This window comes from Marmota marmota, unplaced genomic scaffold, assembly GCF_001458135.2.
Source record: "Marmota marmota marmota unplaced genomic scaffold, marMar, whole genome shotgun sequence".
Lineage (NCBI taxonomy): Eukaryota > Metazoa > Chordata > Mammalia > Rodentia > Sciuridae > Marmota > Marmota marmota.
In genome coordinates, this window is record NW_026000241.1 from 4,572,637 (window position 1) to 4,583,660 (window position 11,024).

An 11,024-nucleotide genomic window follows, 5' to 3' on the forward strand; every position below is an offset into this window, starting at 1 on the left:
GCCTCCGTCCTTGAGCTGTGTGTATTTTATTAACACACAAAAGCAGTCTCATTTCTCCAGGGATGAACCTGGGACCTGGAATGAAGGAAGATACAATATAGAAGTCCTCTTTAAGAGCACTTCTGCTTTCCAAGATTTTGGTTATTCTTGGTTAAACTTGGGACAAAAAAATATTAAGAGGAAAATGATACAGGATCACTAGAGGCAGATGATTCTCTCTCCTTCTGCCCCTCCTCAAACCCTTTCTCTTTCTCAGTGCTAGACGTGGCGCCCAGGACTTTGCACATTCAAGGCAAGCACTCTAAGCTACACATCTAGCCTGAACTTTTCTATCTTGATCACTGAACCAGCTCAGACAGTGAATTGATAGTAGCTTAACTTAGCTCACAATGCCTATGTGATTCACCTCACTTCATCTCATCACGCATGCGTTGTACCATCTCGTGTCATCCCAAGAAGTGCGTGTGTGTAGGGCTCCCGCAGAGGAGCTGTGGTGTGTGGGGTCCCCCTCCCTCCTTTCTCCCCAGAGAGGATCTGATTCCCCCTGAGTTTTCTAAATATCTGGAAGCAAGGCCTCAAATCCACGACCCTGTCTTCTCAGCATAGCTCTTCCTAGGTTTCTCAGTCCATTTTTAGTTGCTCATAACTCAACACCACAGTCTGGGTAATTTATAGGCGGAGTAGAGTATAACAAGCTAGAGAAAGAAAGGAATCACCTTCACATAACCTTTATTACATTATAATGTAAAATTTTGTTATTGTCTTATTGTTTTTATCTCTTACTGTACCTAATTTACAAATTAAACTTTATCACAGCGTGCACATATAGAGAAAAACATAGTATATATGGGGTTTGATACTGAGATTTAGGACATCCACTAGAGTTCTTGGAATGTATCTCCTGCGGGTAAAGGAGGACTGCTGTAGTATTCTGTGTGTGCTCTGTGTGTATTCTGTGTGAGCAGATGGTGTGACCTGGTTAGAAAGAACAGAAGCAAATAAAATGGACAGGGTACTCACCCAAGATACCACAGTCTATTCTCGAAGAAAGTCTCAAATCGATAACTTTAAATAGAGGGATTGAGAGAGCCTCAAGTGACTTCAAGAAGGGTCTAGTCAGACTGTTTGAAAAGGAAAGTTATTTATTCAATGCTTGTGACCCCATTTCCAGGACGAGAAGCGGGAAAGACCCACAGAGTTCAGTAAGAAGCAGGCGCCAGCTCTGGAAAGGAGGAACGAGTTCTGCTTTTCCCGGGGTGAGGCCAGGCTTGTGCCCCAGAAGGCCACCTGGGCTAGCAAGGGCTGTGGCTGGAATCTGTCACTTGGGCTCCACTCAGACACGTAAGGGTCGCTGTCTCTTGAGGGTCCGGGGCGGGTCCTGGATCACTAGTCAATCAGGGCCTCTGGGGCGGGGCTGTACGAACTGTCCAATCAGGAGCGCCGGCAAGAGGCTGGGGAGACGGCCTGAACCTTGGGGGATCGTTTATGCGCAGCCGCAGTAGGGGTCTGGCCACCGCTCCCGGGAGAGGCGCCTAGCGGCTCAGCCTTTGTTGCGCTGTGACCTCCGCTGACCTCAGGAGCAGTCTGCAGGACGCCGCGAATCCTCGGAAGCAGAGAAATGGTGAGTGTGGGAGGCGGAGGGGGAAGGAGGGGCCGGCTGGACCCGCGGAACCCGCAGCGGGGACCCGTGTTCTCCGCCTCTGCTCGGGAGGCCGACCGCGGCTGGCGCCGCTGGGCTCTCGGTCCCTCCGCCCCGTGGGGGCTGGGCCGGCAGCCGGGACCCTCTCTGGACAGCCCTGCGTCTGCCCAGACGGTGGCGGCGGGAGGCGTGGGGTGTGTGTGTGTGTGTGTGTGTGCGCGCGCGTGCGTGTGTGTAGGGCTCCCGCAGAGGAGCTGTGGTGTGTGGGGTCCCCCTCCCTCCTTTCTCCCCAGAGAGGATCTGATTCCCCCTGAGTTTTCTAAATATCTGGAAGCAAGGCCTCAAATCCACGACCCTGTCTTCTCAGCATAGCTCTTCCTAGGTTTCTCAGTCCATTTTTAGTTGCTCATAACTCAACACCACAGTCTGGGTAATTTATAAAGAAAAGCTTATTTTTAGTTCATGGTTCTAGTCCAGAGTTGAGAGGTGCCATCTGGTTGTTTGCTGGCAGAGCTGGAATAGGCACAGGGCATCACATGTCCAGAGAAAGGAAGTGCCAGAGAGACTTAGCCAAACTGGCTAAGTTTAAAATAACCCATTAATCCATTAATCCATGGATGCATTAATCCATTCATGAGGGTAGGGCTTACTCACCTCTTAAAGGTCCTGCTTGTTGATATCTCATAACGGAGCAGATGGATGCCCATGGCAGGGAGGAGTCTCTTGATATACCCTCATTTATGTGGTTAAGCCTTTTTTTTTCCCTAACCAGGTCTTTATTCCTTGAAAACATATTGGTTAGCCCACTTTGTTAGCACCATATTGTTAGCACCAACAATATCAGATGTTGGTGCTGAGGGGACAAGATAGAAATAATTCCTGCCCCCTGGATTCCTTGTGAAGGGATAAAACTATCCCAAAGGACTAGGAAAACCCACCCCAATAAGGTGGTGCCATTTCCTTTCCTTTCCTGAAAGGGAAAATGCACTTTGGGCACACAGCAGGGAAGTCTGTTATCCCTTGGAGGGTGGATATTGAGCATGTCAGCAGGATGGGAGGTGAGGGGAAATGTCCTGTGTGGTAGGCTGGATCGATTGAACACCAGCACTGACACTCCCTAGCCTTGTCATTTAGGAAAGATTTACTTCTTTGAGCCTCAGTTTTTCAGTGGAACTTGAGTGATAAGACAAAATATATCCAAAGAAGCAAGAAAGAGGTGATTTCAGAAAAAAAATTAAATATCTAGCCTTATCCTTTCTTTTAAAAATTTTTATTAACCTTTGTTCTTCTCCATATTGTGTGTAGTACATTTCCCAGATCTGGTCTTATCTTTTGGTTGACTTCAAATGGGATAATAACACTTAGCCTTGAGAATGCTGCTAGGGATGAGAATCTCAGAGCATAGGGAAAAATCACTGTTCCACAGTGGCTGCAGAGAAATAAAGACAATTCCACCAGAAGGTATGGTAGGTAGATTAGTGGATGACAAGGACTCACCAAAACTTGAGTTTGTCTCCATTCCTGGGTGAGGAGCTTGGGACAGTGGACAATGAACACTGTTCTCTTTTCTGGTACTTAGACTTAAGAGGCAACATCCAGAAATATTCAAATATAATTAATGCTAGCTAATTTGTTGCCATGGAAATGATAATTAAGTTACATTGTAATTGTCTAAAGGGATAGTCACTTGTGCTTTTGCAGTTGAGCTATGATGGATAAGTGCCTTAGAATTCTTTACCTCCTATATATATAAACAAAGCCTAAGTGATTTTAATAGATTCCTCAAACACTGGGTATTTTCTCCCTTAAAAGTAAGTGAATAGTGTTGGTCAAGGAGGAGTTCCATGCCCGGTGACTTCATGTTAAGGCCAATGTTGAGTCTGCAAATGGAAGTCAGGGAAGGCCCAGTTGTTTATTCCTAGGAACCTGCCTTGCTGGTGTGTGACAATGCAGAGCCCTTGGTACTGAGAGAAACTGAAAAAACAAAATAATCCCCACTGTTATGTTTAACTATAGTGCACTCATAAAAACATTTTTTAAAAAAGTCATCTACCATTTTAAAAAAGATACGTGGGTATCTTTCTAGGCTCTCTGTCATATTCCATTGGTCTAGATCTCTGTCTTTATACCGTCCGTCACCACATTGTTTTGATTACTCTACCATTGAATAAGAATTTGAGGATTTCAGCACCAATATTCATTCATAAGGGACAGTTGACCGTAGTTTTGTTGTTGTTGCTGTTGTTAGCCTAATTTTGGTCTTGTATGATAAATTTGGAAATGTTATCCTTCAGGGTTTTTGGATAACATTTCTTCCTTAAATGTTTGGTAGATTTTCCAGTGAAACTGTTTGGTTCCAGACTTTCATTTGTTGGGGACAGGGTTGAGGTTGATTACTTTATCAGCCTCCTTATTAGTTGTAGGTCTACACATATTTTGTAGTTTTTCATGACCCAGTCTCAGTAGATGGTGTGTTTCTAGACATTTTTACGCTTCATTCAGGTTACCCTATTTGTTGGTGTGCCCCTGAGACTTCTTAAATAAGGTATGAAGCATGCAGTTCTATCAGTTTTATTCTACAGTTGTTACACAGGAGCCTCATTCATGTCATGGTAAACTGTAGCGGAAGGCAGAACATTGCACTGATGTATTTTGACCTCATTTTTTAGGATGCTTGTGTTCCTGGGTTGTGACTACCGTAAGTACTCTTCATCCTTATGCCTTAGTTGAGCAGGAAGGTTACAGAGGGGTGGAGCTGGGTGTTACACTTCCCCAGAGGTTTGGCTCTTGCTGTGATTTGGATGTAGTTTGAGTGTCCCTCAAGGCTTCATGTGTTGAAATTTAACCCCTACCCTTAGGAATTAAGAGGATAGACACTTAACCTCACTGTAGTATTTAGAGTTAGAGCCTTTTGGAGGTGATTAGGTAATCAGAGTGGAGCCCCCATGATTGAATCCTTTTGGTTTTATCACCAGAGGGAGAGAAACCAGAACATAAACACACACACACACACACACACACACACACACCCCTACATCTTGTCTTTTGCCATGTGATGCTCTGCACTGTCTCAAGACTCTGCTTGCAAGAAGGCCATCATCAGATGTAGGCTCTTGACTTTGTATCCTCAGAACTTTGAGCCAAAAGAAGCTGCCGCTTTTTTTTTTTTTTTTTAATAAAGTAGCCTGCCTTAGTAACATAAAGCTCTGGTAACATCCCTGTTGATAAGGCCTTTGAGAAATTGTTTTGAAGACTGGACTTAAGAACACATGTCTGTGGGCATATTTCAAAATGACTACTTTTATTTTCTTCCTGCTCAAAGCAGGAAACAGTTTTTAATCTGACCATCACAATGAGAACTGTAGTGTTTCTGGAGGTAAAACTCATAAATGAAGGGGGACTTCCTAAGAATGGGCCCCACTCTACTTTTTACCTCTCAAACTTGTGCCCATTCAATTCAGACTTCAGCAATTCATCAATATGGTTTAGTTCACATTTTCTTTTGTTCTTGTTCTTTTCTTGTTCTCCCTCCCCATCCTCTTATATATATTTTTTATCCTCTATAATGCTTCACAGAGGTTTCTGCATACAGGTTTTTATTCCCATAAGTTATGATTCTTTATTAGATTGGTGGGGTCTTTCCCAAAATCTAGATTCTGAATGCTATCAAAGGTCAATACCAGAAGAATGTATGTATGATGTATCAAAATGCATTCTACTGTCATATGACTAATTAGAACAAATAAAAAGGTCGAATATTGAAAGAGACTGTTCTAAGGATATGCAGTCTCAGGACTGCTAATGGTAGGCCCTTCAGTACACCAACACTTTGCTATGACAGGGACTGTAGGTCTTCTGTTCAAAGAGACATTAACGGTGATCTAAGCTGCACATCTTACTCTATAAACTCATCAATGAGAGATGTGTTCCTGTTCAGCCATTGCTTTATGCATAGTTCAAGTCTATCACCACAATTGCTGTGTTGGAGGATGTGAGAGTGAATAAAGGGTAAATCTGATTACCAAGTCATAGAATAAATATTTTGAGTCCACAGCATTATGTGAACCTATTATGATTTCAGTGTAGATCTTACCCTTCCTATATTAAACATGTGGGATATTTTAGGACTTAATGACCTTTGAGGATGTAGCAGTGAACTTCACCCTGGAGGAGTGGGCTTTGCTGGATCATTCCCAAAAGGATCTTTACAGAGAAGTGATGCTAGAAACCTTCAGGAACCTGACCTCTGTAGGTAAGGGTGATGTCTTTTCCTCACTTAATCAATTAGAGAACAAGTATTTTTTGCTCATCAGTGCTCCTTGGTGATTTGGAATGTAGAAAAAAATTATGTTGCTGAACAAGTCAAGCATGGTCACAGAGTATCATGAATAGAGACTAATAATTTTTTTATAAAGTTGTAATGACAACATTATAAACAACATTTTTATAATGTTTTTATAATATTGTAATAACAATTATTTCCCTTTTTTTTTCCTTTTGATTGATTGACTGATTTTCGAGATGGGGTATTTTATGTTGCCCAGGCTGGTCTTGAACTCCTGAGTTCATGTGATTCTCCCACCTCAGCATCTTGAGTAACTGGGGCTACAAGCATTCAATACCATGTCCAACTCATAATGATTTTTCTGTGTCTGTATTTTAGGAATACAATGGGAAGACCAGAACATTGACAATGAATACAAAAATTGTAGAAGGAATCTAAGGTAATTTGTGGGCTGCGGATGTGGCTTAAGCGGTAGTGTGCTTGCCTGGCATGCGCACAGCGCTGGGTTCCATCCTCAGCACCACATACAAATAAAGATGTTGTGTCTGCCAAAAAATAAAAAATAAATATTAAAAAATTCTCTCTCTCTCTCTCTCTCTCTCTCTCTCTCTCTCTCTTTAAAAAAAAAAAGAAAGAAATCTAAGGTAATTTGTACTAGCAAGAGAAAGCAGTGTCCCTGGAGAATCTTAAAATGACAGCAAATTTTAAAAATGAGAAATTAAACTTCAGATTTATTTATTTTTATAAAATTTTTTCTAAAACTTAAATGTGACATACATATGTTTGCAAAATAGTTAACTTGAAAACAGTATTAAGTAATCCAGTGTGGGTGTCACTGTTTTCATAGAAGTTATGGTCTAGCCATTGGCAAAGCGTTCAGTTCATTCATGTTCAGAAGATTGAGGCAGGGCATAAAGCCTATATTTTCACTGATAATGTTAAAAATGTAAATTCAGTATCTGTAAATAAATATAAAATTATTAGTAAACAAACCTTTAGTAATGTGCTTCTCATTTTTTGCAGAAGTCAAGTGATAGAGAGACTATGTGGATGTAAAGAAGGTAGTCCATATGAAGAAATCTTCAGCCAGATTTCAGATCACATTGTGAAAAAGAAAACTCCTGCTTTAAAACCATGTGAAAGCCCTGTATGTGGAGAAGTGACCATTGGTCATTCATCCCTTAATGGGCACATCACATCTGATTTTGGACATAGACTATATGAGTATCAGGAAAAATCCTATGAACATGAAGAACATGATGAAATCTTTAACTGGACCAATCTCATTCAAAACTATGAAATAACTCACACTGGGGAGAAACCCTATGAATGTAAGCAACATGCAGAAGCCTGTAGGAGCTCCAGTTATGTTCAGATACATGAAAGAACTCACAGTGGATTAAAACTCTATGAATGTAAGCAATGTGGGAAAGCCTTCAGGAGTTCCAGTTATGTTCAGATACATGAAAGAACTCACAATGGAGTGAAACCCTATGAATGTAAGCAATGTGGGAAATCTTTCAGCTGTTCCAGTTACATTCGAATACACGAAAGAACTCACACTGGAGAGAAACCCTATGAATGTAAGCAGTGTGGGAAAATGTTCACTTATCTCCAGAGTGTTAGAAGACACATGATAATGCACAGTGGAGATGGACCATATAAATGTGAGGTATGTGGGAAAACATTTCATTATCCCAGTTTATTTCGTATACATGAAAGAACACACACTGGAGAGAAACCCTATGAATGTAAACAATGTGGTAAAGCCTTTAAGTGTCCCAGTTCTGTTCGAAATCATGAAACAACTCACTCTGGTGAGAAACCCTATGAATGTAAGCAGTGTGGGAAAGCCTTCAGTTGTCCAAGTTACATTCGAATGCATGTAAGAACACATGCTGGAGAGAAACCTTATGAATGTGAGGAATGTGGGAAAATATTCACTTGTCTCAAAAGTGTTCGAAGACACATGATAATACACAGTGGAGAGAGACCTTATAAATGTAAGCAATGTGGGAAAGCCTTCAGTAGTTCCAGTTATGTTAGAATACATGAAAGAACTCACACTGGAGAGAAACCCTATGAATGTAAGCAGTGTGGGAAAGGCTTAAGTAGTTCTAATTCCTTTCGAAGACATGAAAAAATTCATACTGGAGAGAAACCTTATGAATGTAATGAATGTGGGAAAGCCTTCAGGTGTCAAAATTCCTTGTATAAACATGGAAAGACTCATAGCAAAGAATAATTGTACAAGTATAAGACATGTGATAAAGTCTTCTGTTGTTTCAGTCATGAATATATGAATGAATTTAATACTGTACAGACACCCTGTGGATGTAAGGGATGTTGGAAAATACTCTCTTGTCCCAGTTCCTTTTGTAAGAATGAAAGAACTGATCCTGAGGAGAAATCCTACCTAAGGAATGCAGGAAAGCTGATAATCTCACAGCCTTTCTAGCACACACAAGAATGCATGTGTAGAGAACTACTATGAATGGAGTTTGGAAAAGCTTTTAATCCTCACAGTTCAATTCAGAGCCATGGAAGAACGCACAGGGAAAGAATATGAACGGTATTCAAATGTCTTCAGTTGGCTTACGTCCTAACAGCATGTAAAAATGTACATTGGGGCTGGGGATGTAGCTTAGTGGCAGAGCATTTGCCTAGCATATGTGAAGCCCTAGGTTTGATCCCCAACACTGAAAAAAATAAACCAACCAAGGAATTTTCAATTTAACAAACATTTCAAAGATTTTGTGGAAACTACCAATGTTTTGAAATTCTATATATCAAAGAAATATAAAATGCTTGATACAAACTAATTTGGGTGTATTGCTCACCAGAAACCACAATTTGAAGGAAATGTTATAAAAGCTATACCTTTATTAATAATCTTTATCAGTGACTTTCTCTTAAAGTAGATCTCTCTGCTATGGATTTCAAAATCTTATTCTCAAAAAGAAATGTTGAACTGAGATAATTCTGTAAGTACCCTTGAATTAATGAGTTCAATAGGTATTGTTTTTTCTCTTATGCCAGTTAATAATTTTTTTTCTCATTCATTTTATATATGTAAGTTTGTAAGATTCCTGAATGAATTGAGATGTAGTTCTATTATGCAGTAGATCTGATTTTTTTAATATAGTTTTAAATTATTCTGTGGTTAATGGAACATTGAAAAATTAGTCTTTGTTAATAGTTGAGTGTTTTGTCAGGTATTTTGGTGTTTGTTGAATCAGGGTCTTGTTATATCATTCAGGCTGATCTTCAAACTCTTGGGTTCAAGGGTTCCTCCAGCCTTAGACTTCTGAGTAGCTGGGACTACAGGCATGCACCACTGTGCCCACAATTATTGAGAGTTTTGTCACTGTCCTAAATCGGCAGATTTGGGATATCCCTTTTCTATTATATACTTTCTACCCTTCTTTATTGTGGGGGAAAATTTGGTATAATGAAGTTCATTCTCTTCTCATTGCTAATAAATAATTGGCATTAATTTGTAAATATGTCAAGTTTATTATAAGTTCTGTGTGAATTTAATCTGTTGCCCTTTACTCTGTTATTTTTTTCTGTTAGATGGATGATTGACTTTGGGTTAAACAGGAAGGACAATAAAAACCTAGGGTGGGAGAATTTTTCTGGATTGAGTTATGTGTGTGTGAGAAATATTGGGAACCAGTATTTTCCAGATTCCCTGTCCTTTATGGTTCTATGTTAGAATACACTAATAGACTGTGAGGTAGGCGTAAGTCAGGTTTTGCAGACATCATACCTGGAGATAGCCAGATGTGTTAGGTCAGAAAGATACCTTCTTCCAGTTCCCTTTCCTGACTTTTTGAATTATCACTCAAGAGTATCCCCCAAACTACCATTGACTATTGCATTTCTATTTTCTCAGTTTTGTAGGTTGCACAGATGTCTCTAGAAGTTCCACGTTACAGGTACATTCACAGTTTGCATTTTCCTGCAAGCCCTGTGTGTACCAGACAGATCAGACTGTCACTGTTGAGAGTATTGTCGGATGGACTGACTCCAAAGTCTATAGATACAGTCTAATCTAATTACATAGACCTTTTATTGCATAGTAAACAACTCTGTTCATATTGGGAATGAGTGTTCCTGATTCTGGTTGACAACTACAAGTGTGCAATCAAAACAACTACATAGGGCTTGTTCTACTAAACAAAATTTCCAGGCATGTTTCTTAGAAATAGTTTATTAACTGTTATCCAGAAATTTACATACTAATAAACCAGGACTTCCTTTTAAATTTAGAAAGGAAAGGGCATTACTGAGGGCTTTCTTTAGAAGTTAGAATACCAAAAGAGAGGATGTTAGAGATGGAGAAATAAATTGGAAAAGCATTTGGAATGGAAGAAGGAAGTAGTTCTAACGACATATTTTCAAGGAAATGCTTCTGAAACCTTTTGAGTTTTATCTTTTTTTCACCTCATAGTCCAACCCTATGTTGATGCCTCCTTTAGGTCTGGACAATCTTCTAGATCCTTCTCTGTTCCTTGCATGACACCTCTGCAGTGAATCTCTAAAATCCCTTTTTGTGCCTGGACCTTGCCACTGGTCCCTCAAATCCAACCCTTTGTTCTTGGGCACTGTCTCCAGATCCACAAATGAATTCCTGGGACCTGGATCCCTCCATTCCCCACTCCAAGTCACTGATAGCCACCCCAGATCCTCAAGCCCTTTTTCATGTCCTTCAGTTGACCCAAGACACAGAATCCACCTTGAAAGTTTAGATCCCAACCCACATCATCAGATTCTGCCTTGAGATTCAGAACTCTACCTCTGGCCACGCAAGCTCCTCAACTTGCTTCCACTCTCTGTCTTACCAGCTGGCTGTGCAGCCACTGGAGGTGGCCTCCGGTGTAGCCTCCTGCCTATGGGTGATGGGGAAAGAGAACAGATCCTACTGTAATGAATGGGGTTCCCCTTCTTCTCTCTTGCTTCACTGACCTACCATTCGAGACATCCTGGGTTCAATCCCCAGTAAAAAAATGTGGGAGTAGGAAACAAGCTGGACTGAGAGCTAAGAGTAGCCTGGGGAATGCATGGCTGAGGTCAGGGGTGGGGTGGGTGGGCTGA

At 40.7% G+C, this 11,024-nt stretch overlaps 1 protein-coding gene across 1 annotated transcript; it reads left to right on the forward strand.

Annotated features, from left to right (window-relative positions):
- The first annotated feature begins 1,474 nt into the window (after positions 1-1,474).
- LOC107145303 (zinc finger protein 709-like) lies at positions 1,475-9,428 on the forward strand. Its single transcript, XM_015489192.2, has 4 exons — positions 1,475-1,621; positions 5,765-5,891; positions 6,303-6,363; positions 6,948-9,428. Exons 1-4 carry the CDS (start codon positions 1,619-1,621, stop codon positions 8,167-8,169), a joined length of 1,413 nt encoding a protein of 470 aa, XP_015344678.1. The 5' UTR covers positions 1,475-1,618; the 3' UTR covers positions 8,170-9,428.
- The last annotated feature ends 1,596 nt before the right edge of the window (positions 9,429-11,024 follow it).

Coding starts and splice junctions, on each gene's coding strand:
- LOC107145303 (XM_015489192.2), top strand. Junction 5,892..6,302: donor CAGGAACCTGACCTCTGTAG/GTAAGGGTGATG, acceptor TCTGTATTTTAG/GAATACAATGGGAAGACCAG. Junction 6,364..6,947: donor AATTGTAGAAGGAATCTAAG/GTAATTTGTGGG, acceptor CATTTTTTGCAG/AAGTCAAGTGATAGAGAGAC.